Raw genomic sequence first — 23,896 nt, 5'->3', positions numbered from 1 at the left:
TTAGAGGGTTCATTTTACAGTATTTTAACTTCAGGTAGAATTCAATATCAATACAGTACAGCGTAGTAACTATTTAGTTCTCCGATGTGTAGGTACAATATGGAGGGATATTCAACAGGAGAGTGAACGGGTACATTCTAGAGAAGCGAGCTCATCTCGAGATCGTGGCCAAGCCTAGGTATCTAATCTGTGGCCAAGCGCTTCCGTTGTAGAATAAAAACTCAATAATAAATATAAAAGTAGTAGAATAGAAAGGCAGAGATGATACAACGCTGCAGAATGTCATCCAGTGGCTCCTTTGTTAATAAGTAGGTACCTAATAAGCGAATAAATAGAAACTTTATGTTTTAAGTTGTGTTAATGTATTTAAATAAAATGACTTCAATTAATAATACTATTATCAATTATGAAGTTTAACAGGGAATTGTTTTGTGATAATAATAATTGTCGCTCTGAAATCTTCTTGTTCTTCTGTATGTTCTTGTATATTTCCTGGTAATTAGAAATAGTTAGTGTTATTAGAAATAATATTGGTAGGATTGTAAGGGATAATTAAACATCTCTTCATAAAAAAATCGAGTTCGCATCCATATAGGTAGAGCTAATGCTAGAGCATTAGTTAATCCAGATGAAAATTCTAGTATTTTTGACGTGAACACATTGTAGCACTGCAGTTTGTGTTCTTCGCTCGCTAATCGCTATGCGTAGCGCGTTCGCTCGTTTGCAATCCTCTGACATAACAACTATAGGTAAGTTAAATGATCATCGTATGCGTACACAAACGTATGTCACAGCAGACGGGGGAAGCATTGCGAATGGAGATACTACACACAATTGAACACGCACCTATTAGCCTAGTGTGAGGTGGCGTGACTGCTCGGAGTTAGAGCGCACATTACCGAGCCTCGGTATTTGTTACAACTGCTAACTGCCTAAATGGATTGAAAGCATACAACGATCTCTTTATGGTATAATTGGAATATTTTATACATTACTTGTGTTTCCGTGATTGCATATTTATCAGCTATTCAGAATCGCAGGGTGGGCTAAATTATTAAATAATAGTTCATGGCCTAATCGGAAATTACTCTAAATTAGCATAATAATGTAAGAACAAAATGACATGGATATTTTTTAGTTTTTTTTAACTAGATATCATTATACTTTAGAATTGTTTACCTACAAGGTATCAAGTTTTTCCATTGGCTTAGAAAGTTGGTCGGTAAATAAAAGAAACAAAAAGTTAATTGACAACATTTTAATTACAAAACACCACAAATCTATTGGACATCTCGGATTGCTTAAGTACATTGCCATATTTCTATAATAGCTTTAGATACAACATAACTAAATTAAACGTTTTAGTTGTGTATTTAATACTAACAATACATACATTATCATATTTATACATATATACTATACACATTTGTTGTTTTTATGGGTTAGCTTTATTTGTTTAAAGTTCTTAAAGAATCATTGCCAATTAAAGTAAACAAAGATATTTTAAATAAATAAGTTTTAGTTGTAACAGTAAAGCTAAATTTTGTTAAACCAGGTTTTTATACGAAACTCAAGTAAGTACAGCACGAATATATAATATACTCTTGGAGCCAAAAAAAAAAGTTACGAAGAAGTGTTACAGTGAACCAATAAGCGAATAATATTGCAGCATAAGTAAAATAAATAAGAGAAATAGTTCTCATTTATATTTTGAATCTCCAGTTTAATACAATCGTAAACTAAGTGGTTTAATCTCTATCTGTTTTAATATCTAATAAACGACATCAATATATCATACATATCACTTAAATCTATTTGAAACTGAGCTTATAATATCACAAAATCATTATATGGACAAGCAACGTCCCACGCGCCGACTTCACAAAGGCAATACTGTAAATCAATACAAGTGCCGCAAAAGTCTCATAAAAACCGGGGCACTACGCAACGATCAAATTTTGTTCCTCAAACTTGATGCACTGATACGTCTTCACTGGCGAGATAGTCACTTGAAAGTTTTCAATCACATTTTTGCGCGATAAACGTCCATTACACGTGAATTGTTTCATCGTCGTCTTCGTCGTCGGAGCGTCGTTCTAAGGACGGCTCTCGAGGGGACCTGGGGGGAGGAGCTGGGCTTCCCGGGTCGACGTCTGGTGAGGGGGTGCGGCGGGCTTGCGCGTAGTAGCCCAGCGCGCCGAGCCCTGGGGCCCCCAACGAACCGAGGTGTGCTGACGGGCCCGGGAGCCCCAGACCCAGCGGAGGAACGCCGCCTAGTGGCGCACCGGGGTATAACCTGTTAATAAATAATAATTCATTAGTTTATGTTGACAAGATTTTTCTCTTTAGAACACTTATTACCAATGTTAATAAGCAGTATTGTGCAGTAAACTTTCTACTGTTCTATTTCAATTTTCTATTACATTCACGAATATAATTACAAAGGACGACAATGGTGGTTTATCTTACCTATACGGTAAAGGTTTCTGCAGCGTGTTGGCAGATGCTGACGCCGCAGCCGCCGCTGTAGCGGCAGCTTGTCTATAGTACAGGTCGGCAGCGGCGGGCGCGGGCTGCGCGGGGTACGCCGGCACGCCCGCCCAGTAGCCGCCGTACAACCGCTGGAACGCTGCGTAGTTGCCGGCCTCGGCTAGCAACTCCAACCCCACTGCCGTTTGCCGCTTCCATTTCGTCCTGTTTGACAAGAAATTAAACATTGTAACGTACACATTTGCAACATCGGACATACTTAATTGATCGTTAATGTGAGAGTTGAAGGCTTTCAAATTGTTTCACGCATACCTAACTATGATGTTTTTGACCCAGATAATACTTTGTAACGCAAAATCAAGTTATACGTAATTGTAGTTTTGATTTTAATTGATCCATAATTAATAATTGCCATCAAGCATTTTTCAAACGAAGATAGTTGCATCAAGTTTAAAAAATCATGAAATAGATTTTTTGCAAACTGCGTTACCGGATATATTAAAGTCAAACGAACCGTGTAAAACGTGTACGGATCATTTAAGAATACAACTAATAGGAACAGATATGCGTAATAGAAGAAATAACAGAAAGGATTCACACACTGCAAACTCAAATTGAGTTTAAAATTATTTCAACATCGTCCATATACCCCTAAAGCAATAAATTACTAACCCTACACAGATCCGTGACCCCAATCGTCATCAAATTTGTCACAGGCCACTCCAGAATACAAAGAAGACGCCACAATGAGACGAGTAATAAAAAATAAATAAATAAAATAATAAATTTGACAAAACGTCTTGAACACTCATATCATCGGCGAAGCGTGATCGAGTGCTTTAATTTGATTTATATATGATTCGCTCGGAAAGGGTGAATTCGTATAAATTACCCGATATTACCGCTGGGGATGCGGTTTTTATTTTTTAATGTTCTCAAGCGGCAATATCGGCGAAAGTTTCAATGTTCAGAAGATGGATAAAGGCAAACACGATTCATCAAGTTTTATTACTAAGAAACCAAATGAAGCGTTTAACTCAATGATTCGTGGATTTATCTACGCATTAGAATACTTTATCTCGATTTATCTTCGATATTTCTGCTTCGCGACTTTAAGTTTGCTTACTGTTATGTTATCTTATTTAAATAAGACCATTGACTTTGTAATTTCTTGGTCCTAATACAATTTTTATAGTCTTTTGACAATTTATTTTGTTTTGTTTCAAAAAATTATTATACTGCTATTTTGATGGTAATATTGTGATAGTATTGCATTGAATAGGCTTATAGGTAAACAAAAAATTATTTTTTGATTACTGCTATCTCTGGGAGGAGATTTAATCACAAAACGTATTTAATTACCTATTTTGCGTTTGAAAGGTTAGCAAAACTTTTTATGCTGTTGTACTACTATTATTCGGAAAACAAATTAAAGCGTAGTTCCCCTGTACACTGAAATTTAATTTCGTCCTCCAGTTGTCGATTAGTTCCGAAGTGGTTTGTTATTGTCATCGAGTGAGGTTTTTATTAATTCGTAGGGAGTCATTGCCGTGCGCATTATCATCGTGAATTATTATTAGGGATGATTCCATTGTCATAAGTTGTGGGGTTGCGGTTGTCAGAAGACGCTTCACTGGTTACCTCGTTAATTAATATCTCTAAATGCATCATTTAATTTTATTAAATGTAAATGGGGAGAGTTCATATTCACTTGTACGTATAATATGTATTTTAAATTAATTTCATCTAATAAATAATAATATTAATCAAACGCTCGTGGGTTGGGAAGCATAATTTGTTTTTTAACGAACATTACATTCTACGCACATGAATGTCTATAATTAATTGTTTTTCTAATATAATCATGTAGTGTATACGATTAACTTTATTAATTGATGTTGAATTAATTTTAATAACTGTGTAATGTGTTTTTTGTCAAACAATTAATGCACCTACTACGGAACATGCAATAGCCGCTAAGGAACTCGATACATAAAACATTTATTTTATTTTTACTTATTACCGTTCATTATAATTATCAGTAGCTGACATTTGATCGATAGAAAGCGTCTCGGACCCCATTAATCATGTGTTATGACGGGTTATTCCGAAGAGCGAACACTCAAGAGCACTTATTTAATTGTCAAGTGTTGAATAAGAGGCAATCTGCTCAGTGACACTATTCTTTTTATATCGCCGCGGGTTACGAACAAAAGCTCTCGAGCACATTAATTCGCCCAACCGTCTCAAGATATCTCAACAGACAATATTTCTCTCTTTCCCACTTGAGATACGAGATTCGAGAGCAAGATTATCCTTCTCTCTTCAACGTGGCCCCGGCGGAGTCTGAGTACGCTCCGCCCAGTGGTTTAGTGATTTGATGCTGCGTGAACTGATTCAATTGTTGTCCGTGGAAACACACCCTAAAACGCGCCTTAACAACTCATGTTAAAGACGAAAATCGTCCGGTAAAACGTTCTCGCTTACGACCTCTTAAGAGGGAGTTGTTTATCTCGATTTGAGTTTTTCGACGACGTGATGCGAATTTGGTTTATACACCAAACAAACAAGGAATACATTCATCGATCTGAAACGTTTGCGTTACACTTAAGCCCCTTTAGTATTTGGGCGTCGCGTCGGGCCCAATTTGAGCTTTATTCGAACGTTATTTATACGCTGCTTGGAAAGTTTCAGAGACAGTACGAGTGTTCTTTGGGGAATTGTATAGTTAAAGTGCCTGAATAGTTACTGTGGTATATCATTTATATGTACATATTCGAATTCGGTCTCACAAACAGTTTTACTAAAATGTAGTGTGAAAAAGCTCTCTATTGAGATCGTAAAGTTAATTCGGACTCAATTCAGCATTCCCAAACATATGAATCAGAATCCAAACTTAGAACTGGCAAATTACAAACTACGAAAGGATCGAAATCCGCTATTAAAATTCGGCCAAATCTAAAATGGCATTCGCAATATGATGATTAGCTTCTAAATGATAAGCCGAGCGACCTCAGCGTCCTTGTTCGATTCCCGTGTCTCTGGCGGGTGTAATTTGGAAGGGTTCGCTATAAACGATTAGTCCGATTCTTGGTAGATACCCGCAGAGCCTACACATTATGTCATTAGGAACGTGTGGTCACACGGATGCCGTTTTACAATTATATTATAAAAATAATATTTTCTCGTTACAAAGCACTGACAAGGGAATGGAAGAAATATTAACTTTGTTCTTGTGAGCTCGTTTTCACCACATACATTGTATAGTATATTAGCCGTAATTGTGCGAACAATTTTTTTACTGTATCCTCATTTTGAAGGTAATATGCAAAATACTTCGACCTCATTTGCGAATTACGGGTATAAATATTTGTCTTATTATAGATATAATCTAGGTATATTATCCTTTTTCGTGCGGGTGTCATGTACCTAAAGATTATTAGTCATAGAAAATTGAAGCTTAATTCGATTTTTTTTCGCAATTTTCCTCCTTTTCCAAGTTAGTTATCTGATAAGGATATAAAATAAAAACTTTAACAGGATCGTTTCATTCTAGGTTTGTTATCAAACTTCAAAATTAAATCAGCATATAAAGGTTGAAGTGGATAAGAAATTGACAAATTTCGACCAGCCTTTAGATAAGAATATTTACAAGGGTAACCACTACACAATATAAAAATTGAGAGGAGATTATTTCCGAATAAGTTACCATAAAAGTAACATTGCAAAAAATTAATCGCCAAGCCTTATCATGCTCTACACAAATTATATTTGTTTAAAATTAAGACTTTAATAAGCTTAATGTTCTCATTTGATTCGGTCAGGTAATATCGTTTATTCTCCATATGGTTATGAATAAAGTACTAATTTACGTTATTACATATCGTGCTAAGACGTAATAGCCAGCAAATGACTGTTGTCCTTGTATAGTCAAGTCTGACAAAAAATGTAATTGTTCCCCGTAATCGTTGTTACGACTTAAAACAGATATTTAATTTTCTTGGAAACATTTTTTATTGATTTACCCGTTAAAACTGGTATGTTTAATTTGTGTTATTGTGAAACATATTTAATTAAGAATACAATTAAGTTTTTCACGTTAAGTACGTAATTAATGTAAAAACGTGTCTAGTTTGGCGGATAATTAAAAGGTCGGTAGACGCTAGGTCCAGACATCCTGGTTTTGCATACTGTGTGTATGAGAGCTTTAGAGCTAACAATGAACACTTCCATCATTTAAAAACGAGACGTTGTAACAACTTAATCACTATAAATATCGCCAAGTAACGTTTGCAAATTAGGCGTCCTAAAAGCAAATATATAAAAAGCGGACCCAAAATAAAGCAAATATCATCGGTTACATGGAAGGATGCATGTCATATACAATATGCAGATGTGTCAAGATGCGTCATTAAGTAATGATCGTGGATTACATACCGACGTCGACTAAACGCCGATAAACGCTTTAACGTCGACGGCCCCCGGCCTATTATAAATTTATGGCTGGTCAGTGGTCACTCGTAAAATGATTTAGGTCTTGATTATTCAGACGCAGAGCTTAGCGGTCACAACCATAATAGATTTTACACCGAATTACGCACCTGTTGAATCGAATCTTATCAATTTTGATAATGTAGAGTTAACGGCAATGTAGAGCTCCAGAAAAGGGTGGATCGCCAAAGATGACGTTATATTTAGAAGTATAATTTCAGTTTAACGAAGACTTCATTACCATCGAATACTTTATGGTGAATAAATGATTATGATTATGATTATGATTATGATTACTTCATTTCATACGGAGCTTTCAAAAAATGTTTAAGAATTTTTTTTTTAATTAAAATATGAAGGCTGACATCCTTGATGCCCATTTTTATTATCTTTTATTTCAAATAAGTAAAGTAGAAAGATTTGAAGTACTTGCCCCAAAAGAAGTTGCTAAGAGGCCTATGCTACCAAATACATTAATAGAAAAAGACTAGATATTCAGAATGTATCAGACGGATATACACATAGAAGGTTCTTCAGACATTATATAAGCCTAATGAATAGGTTCACCTTCTTTAAGTCCCCGTTAAGTATTATAAACGAAGCCTTAGAATCAGCTCCGTATTATACTATTCAAGTATCTTTGTAATTCTAAACATGTTGGCAGTATTTGCATTATGTCTAAAGCGATTATAGTGGTAACTGGTAGTGCTTATGATTTCATTTTACGAGGATATTTTAAAAATATTCATATTGTAGGTATATAATATTATTGATATATAAAGTAATGAAAATGTAATTTAACGAAAATTTCCCATTGAAAACTTTTTATTCAATCATTTACACAAATCTTCAAACCGTCATTACATTTTCCGTAGGTATCCACCATTTTTTGTATTGTCAAAAAACGTATTACACGGCTGTTCCGCAAAAAAGTTCCCAAACAAATGCATATAATACAGAACAGTTTGAAACAATTAAGCAAACAAAATGTATTGTAAAGTATCAATTTAGTAGTAGATGGGAGCATAGTAATAAATGGGCTGACGGCGCCGGCGCGGCCGTGACTTGCAAGCTTCTTGTATACGTGGTCAAATGCCGACGTTGATTCACAGTTCACAAGTATTCATCCCGAACCGCTTATCCTAATCCTAGCCTTGCTTTGGGTTAACGTTGATATGTCGAAATTTGCATGAATATGTAGATTTTTTTTTCCTTTTTGTCGTCGATTTTCGAGTAGTTGGTTACCTACGATGTATCGTTAAAGTTAAGGCAACCCCGGTAAATAATATTTGAATGCAATTAAATTTTTTATACCTAATTTATTCCCGTTAATATTTAAACAAAATAAAAATTAATGAGTTCCTCTTATCAATTATTTATAACGAAACTAGACACATACTAATAATAATATGATCGATTACCTAATACTTAGTTAATAATAAGGTACTTTTTTATAGACCTATACTTATCCTAAGCTCTCTTATTATATAGTTGTTATGAATATTTGCACTGATGATAAAAAATGGTACAACGTATGGCGTATACGTTGCTTCATTATTTATTTACTAAAGTACAAACTTTCTATTAAACAGAAGAGAATGACCGCACACAAAAGCTATTACATCCTTCAATTAACTCCGATTTCACACCCTTTCACGAACCGAAAAATCGAAGCCCAAACATTAGTTTAACCGAAATTATAGAAAACCAACAAAAACCGGCGCAAAAAGTCGAACGATTGAAAAAGCTCTAGACTGGGCGGACGACAATCGATGTGTGCGGCGGCGCGGGCGCCTGTACAAAGCTCAGTCTTAGTGACACTATAATATAGATTTACTGTATTTAAATACATACCTACATTTTAACTTTTATATATCAAAACTCACCTTGTTCAGTTCACAAAAATATCATAATAAACTATCTACTCGTATTAAAGGAAGATTAATTTGGATACAAGAACAAATTCATTTTAAAATATCCAAGGAATGTAGGTAGGTATTCTAGACAACTATTCTGAAAATATCAGACTACATTTCAACGCTAAAAGTATTATTAGTAAACAATTATCTCGAAGTCTTTAATCAAACTAAAACACCGTTTCAAAAAATACTCCTCATGCAGCTAAACGTAGTGAGGTAGTCGTTTTTTTAAGCGATTGTAGTTTTTGTAGAACATTTTCAAAGGTAACACGGTCGGTGGCAGTTAAAGCCCTAATTATTAACGTTTGTTTTTGAAATCACCGCTGCAGGTACAATGGAATGGAACTTGTTTAAAATTATTCACTTGTCTAATAATCATTAATTATATACAAAAAATTGGCTAATGCCTTCGGCTGTATTTCGATATATCCTCGTAAATTATGATTTTAATAATTTATGAAAATCAATCTATTAACTTGAGTATTTTAATTAGGTACCTACCTAATGGTAGTTAATTATTGCGTTTAAATAAAATCATTTTGTATTAGTTTCATTTTTATTTATCGAAGTGTCTAGTCGTCCGCTAAACGGATGAATAAAATAAATTAGTCGTCCGATTACCGGATGAATAAAATAATTTAATCGTCCGATTACCGGATGAATAAAATAATTTAATCGTCCGATTATTCGGATTAATAGATAACCTTTTAACACTAAAGCTAGTTGGGTTGGACTAAAGCAAAGGGGGCGCAGGACTTTTTGATGGAGTTGGTGTCATTATAACACCTATTTATTATTATTTTATCGTAAAGATTACGCTAATATAAGCATGTTTTATAGGAACAACTTTTCTCTAAAATCAAAAATGGCCGAGATATTCGCCCTTAATTCGTTAGGTTAGGTTTAGGTTAGGTTAGCCTTTAGGTTAGGTTAGGTTAGGTTTCTTAAAAAAAAACTACACAGAAATAGGAGCCCCGCGAAGCGGGGCTCCGTCGACGCGCAAAAAAAATCAAGTTTAGGTTAGGTTAGGTTTCTTAAAAAAAAAACTACACAGAAATAGGAGCCCCGCGAAGCGGGGCTCCGTCGACGCGCAAAAAAAAATCAAGTTTAGGTTAGGTTAGGTTAGGTTAGGTTTCTTAAAAAAAAACTACACAGAAATAGGAGCCCCGCGAAGCGGGGCTCCGTCGACGCGCAAAAAAAAAATCAAGTTTAGGTTAGGTTAGCCGTTAGGTTAGGTTAGGTTAGGTTTCTTAAAAAAAAACTACACAGAAATTGGAGCCCCGCGAAGCGCGGTTCCGTCGACGCGCAAAAAAAAATCAAGTTTAGGTTAGGTTAGGTTAGGTTAGGTTTCTTAAAAAAAAAACTACACAGAAATAGGAGCCCCGCGAAGCGGGTCTCCGTCGACGCGCAAAAAAAAATCAAGTTTAGGTTAGGTTAGCCGTTAGGTTAGGTTAGGTTAGGTTTCTTAAGAAAAAACTACACAGAAATAGGAGACCCGCGAAGCGGGGCTACGTCGACGCGCAAAAAAAAATCAAATACCAACGTGTGCCCTCCTCCCCCCTCCTCCCCCCACAAAAAACCTATAATACGTGCGGCAGTTCTCTAAAGAAACCTCGATAACCTAACTATATAGATAAATAGATGTTATCGGACGATTAAATTATTTTATTCATCCGGTAATCGGACGACTAATTTATTTTATTCATCCGTTTAGCGGACGACTAGCTTTGTCCTTTATTTATTTGATTAGAATAATTAGTTTTTTATAATTCATTTTTTCGTTATTTTAATTTATGATTTTATGCACTTTGCACTTGATAATTAGCATGTTAAATCGTTATTATATATTATAAATTAGAAGTAGATTTAAAATAATTCCTTAAAACGAAGAATAACAACTCGACATTACCACTGACTCAGCGTTTTATTAGTCCCACAAATCTTTCAGATGCAAAGTAGAATTGTTAATGAAATACATGGAAATTATACGTTATTTAATTCATATAGCTGTGTAAGAATCATATTAAATTCGCTTTAAAAAAATATTAGGTACGTTACCATATCGACGCATGAGACGTAGAAGAATCTTGTTTTCAATTATTTTACTGAATAGGTAAGTGAATGAGTAACCTACACAGATGATGTTTTATCTTTCGAAATATTTTTAAATTATGGACTTGATACCAATAGGTATTCTACATAATTACGTAATATGCATGCAACTATGTATTTTTTTTAAGATCCATATATGTAGATATCACATAAAGGTAGGTACACCTGGCCTAAAAATTACCAATAGGATAATACGTTTTATATTTTTATCAATACAATTTAGCATTATATCTAACTTTAATCTTACCTTCTATTTTGGTACCAAGTCTTGACTTGCGTATCCGTGAGCCCTAATTTCGCGGCCAACTCCATCCGATCCTGAACACTGAGGTACTTCTGTCTCTCAAATGACTTCTCTAACGTTTGTAACTGGTGATCTGTGAATGCTGTTCTTGCTTTTCTCTGTTTCTTTGCTAATCCTGAAGAATCACCACCGCAACTTTTACTTGATACATCGTCTGAGTCGTCTTTCACTCCTGTAACAAGAGAAATAGGTATATAAATTATGACGATTGAATAAGTAGGTATGTAGGTATCCATATTCCCTAGTAAATACACATGTGTACCTATACTCGTGTTGTGTCTCTATGTCCATGTTTTTTAAAGATATACCTTTGAACAATGTAAAACAATTTTACTTTTCTCGTGAATGAAAAGTGAATCTTTTAAATATAGTTAAAGTCTTAAAATTATTCGATTCATAAGGCGGTTTGTAGAGAAAACTGTCTTAAACTTTTATGTTGCGAATATTGACGTTAAAATTGGTATTTAAGACTAAGATAATAATTAAATAAATCACAGAGACCGAAACGATCAATAGGCTAAGTCTCCATTACAAGATTTCACGATACAAAAGTAAAGCCATTTACATATGAAAATATAATCTAGCAAACAAAAGACTAAGAATAAGAAATGCGACTTCTTAAGCATGGTTAAACGTGTAAGCCGAAGCTTTGTAACTCAAGCTGTAACTAGTTGGAGGCCTCGAAGCCGCGCCTGTGGGGCTTCTTGCGGTCCCCCGCATTTCCTTCCACAAGCTTGTCTCGCAAGTATTCGCTGTACTTTTACTTGGAGTTTATTCAATTATAAATCTTAGATAGCGGATAATGTTTATTGAATATGAGGTGCGTTTTGAATGTCATGAATGTATAGATGAGAAACTTAGATATGTGTACGGATAAATTTGAAAAATAAATTTTATGAAAAATATACAAATATTTTGAGGTATGTAAAAAATTATTTAGTTCCAAAATTGCGTTTAAAGTTATTAAAATTAGGACAACATTAAATTTTAAACCCTTTGTAACTTGCTTTAGAGCCGATTTTTCAATGCTTGGATAAAACTTATTCGTCGAATAATGTATAAAACTACCATTTTAAAAACGTATTCTAATTGCCCGTATTTGACAGTTTACGTGACATTTTAATGTTATCGTGTAATACTTTATTGGGCGGATAAGTAAAGTCCAAGCATTGAAAAATCGGCCCTAATCCATACTAATATTATAAATGCGAAAGTAACTCTGTCTGTCTGTCTGTCTGTTACTCAATCACGCCTTAACTACTGAACCAATTTGCATGAAATTTGGTATAGAGATATTTTGATACCCGAGAAAGGACATAGGATAGGTTTTATCCCGGAAATCCTACGGGAACGGGTTTTTCTTTGAAAACGCGGGCGAAGCCGCAGGCGGAAAGCTAGTAGATAATAAATAGACCGGGAGATACTGACACAAAATTTCGAGTCATTTGTAACAGGATGGCGGTTCTACAGGGGTCTTAGTACGCAATGACAAAAAGAAAAACGATGGCGTGAACGCTGGTACCGGCGGCTTAGTCGCGTGGGCGTTAGTCGAACTCGTCGGAAAATAGCGAAAGTCAAACGATTTGTAACAGTATGGCACTTATTTTTCCTGTAAGTTTGAGGATCAACAAATATAAATACAAAATTTCAAAGATCTATGTGTTGGAAATCTTCACTTATATAAATTAATAATAAATTAAGTTTTCAAGTATGACAGCACTTTTTCCCCCTACTAGAAGTATGGCAAATATAATAATGGTCACATTTTATCAAATACTCTCCAAAAATCCAAATGCAATACTGGTACAAAAAGTTTGGCGAAATAAAAATTTTTTGCAGATTTTCGGCGGTATGGCGACCATTTGGAATCGTCCGAAAAGTATGGCATGGCGATTTTCGTAAATGGCTGCACGGCGATAGTTACCTGTGCAAAAGTTAGCCTGGTACAAATGGTTGAATGATTGTTTTATTTAAATCAACACATTCGCATCGGTATGGCGGGCTGTAAGTCACACCGGAAAAGTATGGCATGACACTACCGCCTACTACTTTTTTATGGGCTATCGGTAAATTCTAAAATTTTTGTGTTACAAATCGTTTGACTTTCTCTATTTTTCCGACGAGTTCGACAAACGCCCACGCGACTAAGCCACCGGTACCAGCGTTCACACCATCATTTTTCTTTTTGTCATTGCGTACTAAGACCCCTGTAGAACCGCCATCCTTGTTACAAATGACTCGAAATTTTGTGTCAGTATCTCCCGGTCTAAAATAACTGGCTGTCAATTGAATTTCACATGTTGCAATATCTACAAAACGAAGAAAATTCGACAAGCCTTAACAACCAATACATCATAATAAAAAAGCAGTTATCATAAAACACAAACATCGCAATTGCATAACGCAATTATGACGTTTCACATGTTAAACAGTCGTAAACCTTTAAGTAATAAAAGATTAAATAAAAAAGAAAAAGTGTCACTTGAAGTAAATCGTTACAAGTAACAAAGGATTATGAGCACAACGCGTGGGGAATTAGCGCAACCATGTGAAGAGGTTGCGGTTTGCCACCCAGGCACTACCTACTGCATATTAATACGGTGACATACGAGAATATCATTATATTTGCGTTCGCCGTTCACTAATTAGATAAGTGTTTATAGACTTCGAATAGATTATAAACTGTACAAATATTAAGGATAGACGGTTATACTGTTTACTTTGTTTACCTACACTCGACATGAACACCGTAAAATTGAACTTTATAAAGGGTTTAAATTTTATTCTTATCTACAAAGCTGTTTTTAAATTAATTAGAGTTATAATTAATGATATTTACAATGTTTATTGTAGATAAAAGTAGGTACCTCTGAATACATTAATTGCATATACTTATATATACATTTACAGGTTTTTGAACCCTAAAAGGATATTTTTTTTTTCATTAGCGGTTGTAATTAAGGGACTTAATATTAAAAGTAAGATAAGATATAGATACAAGCAAGAGAAACCGGGTTATGTGTATTAAATCACCGCGCCCCAAAACGTGACGATAATTTGGCGTGATTGACGTACATATTTTATGCTTCTCATTAAAATATTGTGTATCTATGTTCGAGTTTTTTATGTTTAAGTAATCTAATTAGAAAACTTCAACATATCTATCACCTACACTTATATCTAAATTACTTATGACAACCCAGAAGATACTATTTACCACTTCAATTTAATTGCTTGTTTGTTTCCTCGTATCGCAGCATGAAAAAAACAATTTTTCGACATAAGTTTCCCTATACGTGGGAAAGATTTATTTTTTACGTATTTTCGCATCATGCAATGTTATTGTTGAGTTCAATGTATCGTTCTTTTGCGATTGTTTTTCAATATAGGTAGCCGCTTCTACTAGCAAGCGCTGGCGATTTTTCAACGACCCTTTACTTTGTAATGCCGTGTGTAATTATGAGGCGAACGAGGCCCATTAGGGTCCACTGCCGTTAATTTATTATAATAAGGCCCAACTGCCGACTGAGTTTGTTCGACCGTGAAAATTATTATCATTAGTGGGCAATAATGTGGCTACGTGAGCAAACGTCAAGTCGCTATTACCCTTATCGGCAGGCCTTGAAACATGGGGTAGTTTGTAAAAACTGAAAGCGCACGGACAGGCCAGTTGGCACCTTAAACGATTCTTAATTGGTTTAATTAATAAAGCCATATTTGGCCACAGTTCACGGTGTTTGTCCTCAAACCTGTTTAAAAATAAATACAATTTTTTATTTTTTATTCAACTTTTATTCACCGTATAGTAAACAAACAATAATAAACTTGAATATGAATTCAGCCGTTCATTTTGTGTTAGTTTTTAAGAACTGATTTAATCTAATTACTTTAATTATTTAAATGAACAATGTAAAAGCATGTACCTATATCTAATATCGTCATCTAATGAGGGTACCAAATTGTAATCAATAAGATTTATTTACATATTAGATGTAGGTAATTAGAATTCGATACGATTCCTAATTAAATCTGCATAAACCACACAAACAATCAAGGGGTTACATAAATGCGATTGTATTAGAGGGATCCATTTGGTTTTATTTGTCGGTCGCTATAGCAACCATCCCACGAATCTAATAGATAAGTTAAGCCGTTAATTGAATATTAAGTTACTTACGAGCGCTTGATTGCTTTTGAGAATATTTAATTGATCAATTAACACTTTAATATGTACAAGAATTAATCTGTAGCGATTAAGGTCAGAGCAAAGTGTTACCGCATACTATAAAATCACCGGTAGCCGTCGCATTACATTAAAGCCTAGGTACATTTCTTTGCCTTATCAATTTGCCAACTATTTAATTTAGTGTCGTGGAATTTATAGCAGTTTTTAACAATATTTGCGTTTGTTGCTCAAAGAAGAATGATTACACATTGATATACCTAAGTTTGTATATTTTTCATTAATTGTTCATTAGAACTAATAGTGATTATTTGTAAATAACAGCTTTCTTATTATTATGAAACTATTAATTAATTTAATTAACTTTAAATGTCTGTAATTACTCTACCTACGATTTATTTGGTAGATTATTGTACCTACCTAATATAAATTAATAAAATTTAATTTATACTAGGCAACACAGGTGAAATCTTTTACAAAATGCATAGCATAGGTACATAATACATACATTATTTATTTCAATTTAACTGCAAATAAATAGCTTAAATATATAGAGATTATATTTTTTTATGTGTGTGTCTAGGTATATATGAGCCAATGACGCCTAAAAATTGGAACAAATTTTAATGATATTTGGCATACAGGTAGATCAAATCTTGCATAATATAACAAGATAAAAATATATCCCGCTTTTTTCTCTTATTACAATGAATGGACTCCCATGTGACGGCCATACTTATAACTTATTGATGATAATAACTACAATTTTGGCAAAGGCATTATTTTGTATCTTGATTGCGCAACGCGGAGGCCTAATAAGTTACGAGACGACTTTCACGTTACCTTTTAGATCTAATTATAATTGTAATTAGGCGTCATTTTTACCTTGGCATACAATTAACCGACTACAAGGCAACGACAGTAGGTATTAAATATTTTTATAACAAGTTATAAGTTATAATATTCTATTTATTACCGATTCATTGCGATATCTGCAATAGACAATGATAATTAGGTACGTATGACTGCATAGGGCATATATAACGATATTCCATATTATGAATAATATAAGTAATTGTAAATTACAAACACGGTACATAGATATTAGATAATATCTTAATAACCAATAATGTATATTTTATTAATTGCATACATATTGTACATATATGATATATAAATGCTTCAAATAATATGATTAGCCAAGTTTTAAAACCTAAGTTCACGCTTTGAATTTTTCTATACATCATTAATTTTTATCTGTCTGTAAATTTACGCCAAAACGTGCATAACACCATTATATATTTTAATTGCGCAATGTAAATAAATAACGTTAAAAGAATAGATACTTAATGTGTTTTTGAATAAATCCAATTAAATATAGTTATCTGTTAGATTTTGTTAGTTAATTAAGATTTCTTGTAAAAAACGCGTATATATTCAACACTTTAATTAAACGGGTAAATCATAAATTGCACTTTATAGCCATAAAACTGAACCGGCAGTGAGTTAGTGTAATTGTTTTATTCCGTTTACAATTCGGCTAAATACAGTAATGGTTTGCGGAATTAATTGAAGCAAAATTATATTCAAGTGAATGGTGCGGTAACAAAGGCACTCTATCACGTATCCATAATCCACGTACTATGTAGGTATCCGTATACCACGATATAATAACATCTTACGAAATGCATGTACAACATACATTTCTATACATAATTTATTATTAAGCTTAATTCATGTATTTTGTATTTGTAAATGACATAATTATTTCTACTTTGAAAGTTGAAACCATCATTTTTCGTTTCGTTGGGTTTGTACCTATCATCTTAATTTAAATCACATTAATATGAAATACCTATTTTGAAAGATTGTTATGCATTTTTAAATAACATAGTTATTTCTCGTGAAAAGCTGTAAATTTAATGAAAAAATGGCACCCTTTTTTAATTTTTGAAATCATTTAATCATTGGAAAATCCTGTGTCAATTATAAATGACAAATAATATACGTAAGATTAAAACGTAAATATGAAATGGCTATGAAAAGCACTAGATCGTTTTGTGAGTGTATCGGAGTAGATATTTGTATAAAGACCCCATTACACGGTCTCTACACTTACATCCGTCCATCTCTTTGGCTTGCTTTGTGACATAATATTACAGATAGAATATTAAACCGTTAGATTCCAATATTTCTACGTGAAAACCATAAAATGTAATGTGGTGTATTGATTACTAAAATATATTTGGGTACATAAAATATATCTTGAAATAATTGAGTAAATATTACAATATGCATTGTAAGATGACTTGTTTAAAAATAGAAAATTCAAAATTTTACACGATTTCTGCTCAAATAAAAATCTGATTTTACCTTATTTATTACCTTTTTGACCCATACCTAACAATTACCTACATTAAAAGAAAAAGAAAAGTTTTAACCTGCATTAAAAATAATCAATCATTTTTTGTTACATTCATGACTTAACGGAAAACTTAATTATTTTTCAACAAAATCGAATTGTGTGATGCCCCTACAAACATTGTACTCAAACTTTAATAAAAAAGCATCAATACAAATAAACAAACTGTAAGTAATCTTTTCAAAAAGTATTAATTCTTAAGACGGTATAAAGGCTGATACATTAAATAAATCGAACTCAATTTCACAGCTCACAACGCCTGTCAAATGCGACGTAAAGCCCCGATTGGGAGCTGTATTACGGCAGGATTCAAACTGGGCCTATTATAAAATCGTAATCTATTTATTGTCATACTAAAAAGTTTTGATTTTATCTACTTGGCGCGACGAAAGAATTGTCACCTTCCTCTCGCCCTTATCATGATGCCAAAAGTCACGTTACAATAACCGCTCGGTTGAATAGGAGCTTTCTGGTTATGTATAATAAGATTGAAATTCCTTTGCATTGACAAAGCACCCAGTCGAGGAACGCTAAGCAGCTTAGCGAAGCAATGGTGCGCATTTGAGGTTAGGTTTGACGTTTCAAGTAACGAACCACTGGCTTCGTAACAGTACAGATGGACACAAAATTATTTATGCATTTAATATAAAAATACGCGTTTTATTTGCATTTGCAACTATATATTTAATAGGACAGATCAATAAGTACTTAGTATCACGTTTTATAGTGATATATTTTTTAACCCATTGAGCCCCGAACGGCCCGATCGGTCCACGACACAATAGATTTTCTATTGTGTCTGTGATTCCGGGGCCTGAGTTATTAAGGCATGGTTTTCTCTTACTATTGTTTTATGATAATAATTATTCTTAGTTACGTTTAGAAACATGCCTGCATCAGTCCCACATATTAATAGGAATAGTTATCATAACCACTTCTAACTAGAACCTACAATGTAATCGATTTTACTCTATGGCCACGACCCTACTATTAAACGCCAGGTTAATTACTTAGTTAAATTGCCAGTAGAATTTGTATGAGCACTAATTGCCATAAATGCTGTATTTTTCACATTCTTAGTTAATGGGTTTTTTTAAATTACAATGCAAGAAGGTTTGTTTTTACAGTTGCGCGTAGAAGTTTAATTGCCGCAAACGGATGTTGAAGGCTGTAATTGGGAGGCGAGTTCGTTAGATAAGGTGTATAGTTTAATAACTATGTAACTAATATAATATGAGCGTCATGACATATATTTATATTTTGCGGTGACAATAATAACAAATCTTATAATAGTGCATTTTATTAATATAGCTTTGTTATATTTTTTTGCAACCAAATTACGTGCATGACTGTACATTTGTGCGTAATTCTGTCCGCGGGTACACATCAACGCTGAGCTATTTAAAAATTTAAAAGGCAAACTTGGCTGACATTTGACAAAAAGCTGATTATGACGTCACTTTTTTCTGTCCACGACCCTTTCATCCAGGATTAATTTTGTACGTTTTATAAGGGCCTACTTATCTCGACGTAGTGTTAGAAACTGGTTATATTTATCGAAGCCATTATACGTTTTATTATTTAATTTATTTAACGCTTCGAGCTTATCAACTTGTCTATTAAATCGACGATGGATTAATGCGATTGAAAATTATACATAAATATTAAGTGTTTGGATTTATAACGTAACTAGCGACCCGCCCCGGCTTCGCACGGGTGCAATGCTGATACTAAATACACTACAGAAAAATTGTGAACGTTGTATAGGTATAAAAATATAGCGGCCCGCTCCGGCCTCCGGCATCGCACGGGTATAAAATACATAGCCGGGCGGCCGCAAACGCTACGTCCTGCAATTTTTAAATCTGTAATATCTTCGAAAATATTCACTTAAATCATACGGTGTAAAGGGCCATATAGATCTATATTAAATGAACAATGTATCCATGGTATTTAATTGGTTAAGGATTAATGCTGTATTGGTTAAAATCGCTTCGAAAATTAGCCATTATTTGTCGTAAAAAGTAAATGACAAAAAAAAGTGATTGTGGGTTATCCATAAGAGATAGACATATACCATCGCGGACTTTTCTGTAGACCTTTTCAATGTGTATAATACTTAGTACATTATTTTGATAAAACTCGTAGGGTTCAGCCTGCGTTTGCAATGTAAGCGGAATAAATGTAATTTTTTACGACATCACATTAGAAACCTCAAAAATAACAGTACTTCTCCACTACTTAATGGATCTTATTATACATATAAACCTTCCTCTTGAATCACTCTATCTATTAAAAAAAACCGCATCAAAATCCGTTGCGTAGTTTCAAAGATTTAAGCGTACAAAGGGACATAGGGACATAGGGACATAGGGACAGGGAAAGCGACTTTGTTTTATACTATGTAGTGATGATGAAGGTACATAATATGTGCATGTTATTATTTTTCATTTGTCTGAATTTTAATGTTAAATTAGCATGTTCATTTAATACAACATATATCATTGCCTATGATATAATTATTAATTAATCATAAGGTAAAATTAGTGGTTAAAATGTTGGCAGATATACCATCTAAATATCTAGTAAGTAGGTAATTAACATCCGTCCGAAGGAAATTTATTATTTTATGTGTTTATTAATGGTTGTGTGTTCCATAAATAAATAAATAAATAATTATAATGTTAGAGGTATGACAAAACTTCTGCTTTATGTAGATAAGTATTGTGAAGATGTTTAAATATTTAAAGTAAGATTTAAAGTATAAATAATATTATTCATACCTATATAAATTTGTATAGGTAGGTATACAAATATCTAGGTAGATAACTGAATTATTTTCATTAATTTAAAAAATCCTATTCATTTAGATACAATTTAAAATTTTATTTATTCATTTTTTCAATTAAAAATAATTTTAGATAAATAATCTAACAAATAGCTGTGTTTAATATAATAGGTTAGGTTACATACATAGGTACATACCTATATTTAATTTTTTTGAAAAGGTGTTCATTATTAATATAGGGCAAATAAATTAATAACTTATTATTATTTTCATTTCGGCAGAATTTAACTAGGTATGTTCACTTGCAGATGAAGATTGTAGGTATCTAATTAGTAATTAGGCATCACAATTCACAAGCTAATATAGTTTTTGATCCAAATTATAACCAATTTAAGTATTTGATCCAAAGTATAACCCAAATAAAGCATGCTCACTAAGCTTATAATATTCGTTATATAATTCAACCCAACCGCGCTTTCCTACCAATCGACAATATCAATAACCCACAATAACATTTTCTCATACGAAACAAATGAGTTCCATACCGTGTAATTAGATAAAAATCATTTGCCACTCACATTTAAAGACAAGTCACACAATATTATATATAGTTGATCGCGTTCTGACGGATCGGTGAGGGCATGGGATACATTTCGGATCGAGTTGCATCCACCTGGCGGCTGGCTCTAACCTCAGGAAGGTCACACTTCAAATATTATTTGGACGGCTTTCGGCCGAGACCAAATCAAAATACGGATTTGTAACCGTAACTAAAGTATCCGGTGTCCGCTTGTTACAATATCTTTGTATGAAACAATAACGTTAATTTGATTAGATTTATTTACGCTCCAACAATATAAATGTTTAACTAAAAATTAAATTAAATTCTATTAATATTCATGTTATATTGATAGCACATAACACAATTATAGCACATACCTAACTAATGTTATCTACTTTTGTTAAGCTTGTGAACAAGGAGAATTCCCTCTTGTTAAAACTTTGTGCAATAGGCAATTTAAAAACAGTCATTATTAAAACAATACTGGGTTAACGGAACCCGTAATAGTTAACACGATACCAATCTGTGTTATGAAAATAAAACATAATTGAAATAAATTTACCGTTACAAATCAGTAATTATGTTACAATTAAAAATAAATAATAATCAGTTATTATATAAATTGATGGTAAATGCGAAATGAATCACAATTGGTAATTAATGCAGCAACAATGTTTGAAAACGTGAGTTCTAGGGGAGAACTGTTGTAATTTGTGGCAGCTTATTCGATAACACTAGGTATACATTCTCAGCTTCCTATTGTTCAGAAGCTTCTCAGTATACTTTAGATTAACTACTATAATATTATAGCGTGACTCCGCCGTTCCCAGTATTGTCAAGATGTCGAAGCATGACCCGATATTGTTGTAAAACAATTACACGATTATCTAGAGCTGTTATATATAATCGGATGAAAATTAATTTCAGAATACATAATGTTGTAACATGTGCACGTCCTTATTTGCTACGTTGATGTCTTTTGTATACAGGTAACTTAGGTCGTACCTACTCTATCCGCCGGTTTCTGAATTGATTATTAGATTTTAATGTCTCAAACCATACTTTAATGCTTAAATATTATCTTGTAGCTGACATAAGTTTTTTCTCACTTTAACGAAATACATTCTCAATTCAGAAACCGGCCGTTACTGATAAAAGTTTTGTATGTAGAGTAAAAGCTTTAAAGTCTAAAATCTACTATTTATGGATTTCAAATGAAAGATAGTTAGATCTAATTTTTTTTAGGACATTATTCGAAATCTTTTCCGTAGGTAGGGCTTATGAGGGCATCCTTAGGCAATAATATATCTCCATACATTTGAGAGAAGATATAGTTTCACTTACTCATATAAGACTGCAATTGACAATTTGAAAATAATAAGGTAACCGAAGCAACAGCTAGTTACTAGGTATACCAGGAATAAATTGGCGAATGGTAGGTAACATATAAACAAATAAAATAAACGCTGCATTTAAATCATTATTGTACAAAAAAACACGCTGATAGCGTGAATTAGCTACAATTTACAATCGTAATAAATTTATATGGCATAGCGTTTCACGATCACGCAAGCCGATAGAGCTATATGTAGAGAAGCGGTTAATTGCAAAATTCAGCTGACCTGGGGAATCGGTGGCGGATCTGTCGGAGTCGGAGTCCCTGTGCGCGCTGAGGTCTCTCGGCGCCGCGTCCAGGATGTCCGTGATCATGAAGCGCGTCCGGGGCGCGCGCGCGTCGCGCTCGTCGCGCTGCACCGTCATCGCCACGGCGGCGCCGGCGGGCCCTCCGCCTGCCTCAGCCCCTACCGCATCCAGCGCACGCGACCGCCACCACCCCTGCACCGCGACCTCGCTAGCCAGCTTTGTCTCTTCCACGTCACCGCGCGAACATCACGATCTAACCAAATCCAAATTGATCGATTTCGCACACAACAGAATCCTGAGCACCGGGTCAGTTCTCTATGTACGACAGCTTTGATACACTAAGTTCACAGGATAACACGTCAAGTCCGGCAAGGTTTCGATCACGTTGCGCGTGAGCACGGAGCATGAGCGCACATTGAGCTAGCGCAAAAGACGGCGAGCGACTGAGCGAGGTGGCGCGGCGCGGCAGGAGGCGGCGCCGGCCAATGGGCGCGGGGCGAGCCGACCAACGGCGCGGCGAGCCGCCCGGGGCGTGCCGCTGCCATGTTGCCAACGGGGCCGCGCTAATGCTCTTTTTGCACTCGCCGCTGAGAGAAAGCTCCGCGCGGATTTAAGCTTTTATACGTGGATAAAACGCTTTTATAGGAAATAAAGTGTTCTCACAGCGGGATATCGCGCTTTACGATGGCATTTTACTGAAACTTGGCGACACTATACATTCGTAATTGGTTTGCGTCCGCCAAATTGAGGCTAGCGTGTCGCTGTTTTATAATTTGTTGATCATATGAAACTATTATCTTTTATGTGTGCCTTTTTAAACTTTCATATTGAGTTTAATTATTGTTTTTATAATAAACTAGCGGTCCGCCCCGGCTTCACCCGTGGTACATACCTATTTACGTTTTCTCTACATAAGAACCATCCTCGTAGGTACTTCAAGGAATATGATAAAAAAAGAATTATCAAAATCGGTTCAGCCGT

The 23,896-nt window shown here is 34.2% G+C and overlaps 1 protein-coding gene across 1 annotated transcript; it reads right to left on the bottom strand.

Annotated features, from left to right (window-relative positions):
* Positions 1-1,243: 1,243 nt before the first annotated feature.
* On the bottom strand, positions 1,244-23,373 carry LOC149489562 (homeobox protein B-H1-like). The gene is made up of 4 exons (XM_089714186.1): positions 22,894-23,373; positions 11,260-11,488; positions 2,470-2,694; positions 1,244-2,296 (listed from the first exon to the last, which is right to left on the bottom strand). The coding sequence occupies exons 1-4, from the start codon at positions 23,030-23,032 to the stop codon at positions 2,050-2,052; spliced, it is 840 nt and encodes a 279-aa protein (XP_089570312.1). The 5' UTR covers positions 23,033-23,373; the 3' UTR covers positions 1,244-2,049.
* Positions 23,374-23,896: the final 523 nt, after the last annotated feature.

Source organism: Colias philodice, chromosome 3, assembly GCF_061535455.1.
Source record: "Colias philodice isolate Cphi_HAF_F1 chromosome 3, ilColPhil1 Martin Lab GWU primary, whole genome shotgun sequence".
NCBI lineage: Eukaryota > Metazoa > Arthropoda > Insecta > Lepidoptera > Pieridae > Colias > Colias philodice.
The sequence above is the reverse complement of the archived record's forward strand: the minus strand, read 5'-3'. Positions and strand labels throughout refer to the sequence as shown.

Bases quoted from the DNA above. Each gene is read 5' to 3' on its own strand.
- LOC149489562 (XM_089714186.1), bottom strand. From the start codon at position 23,032: ATGACGGTGCAGCGCGACGAGCGCGACGCGCGCGCGCCCCGGACGCGC. The intron at 2,695-11,259 runs GTAAGATTAAAG...CTTGTCAAACAG, and splicing joins ACTTGGTACCAAAATAGAAG to GACGAAATGGAAGCGGCAAA. The intron at 2,297-2,469 runs GTAAGATAAACC...ATTTATTAACAG, and splicing joins CAGAAACCTTTACCGTATAG to GTTATACCCCGGTGCGCCAC.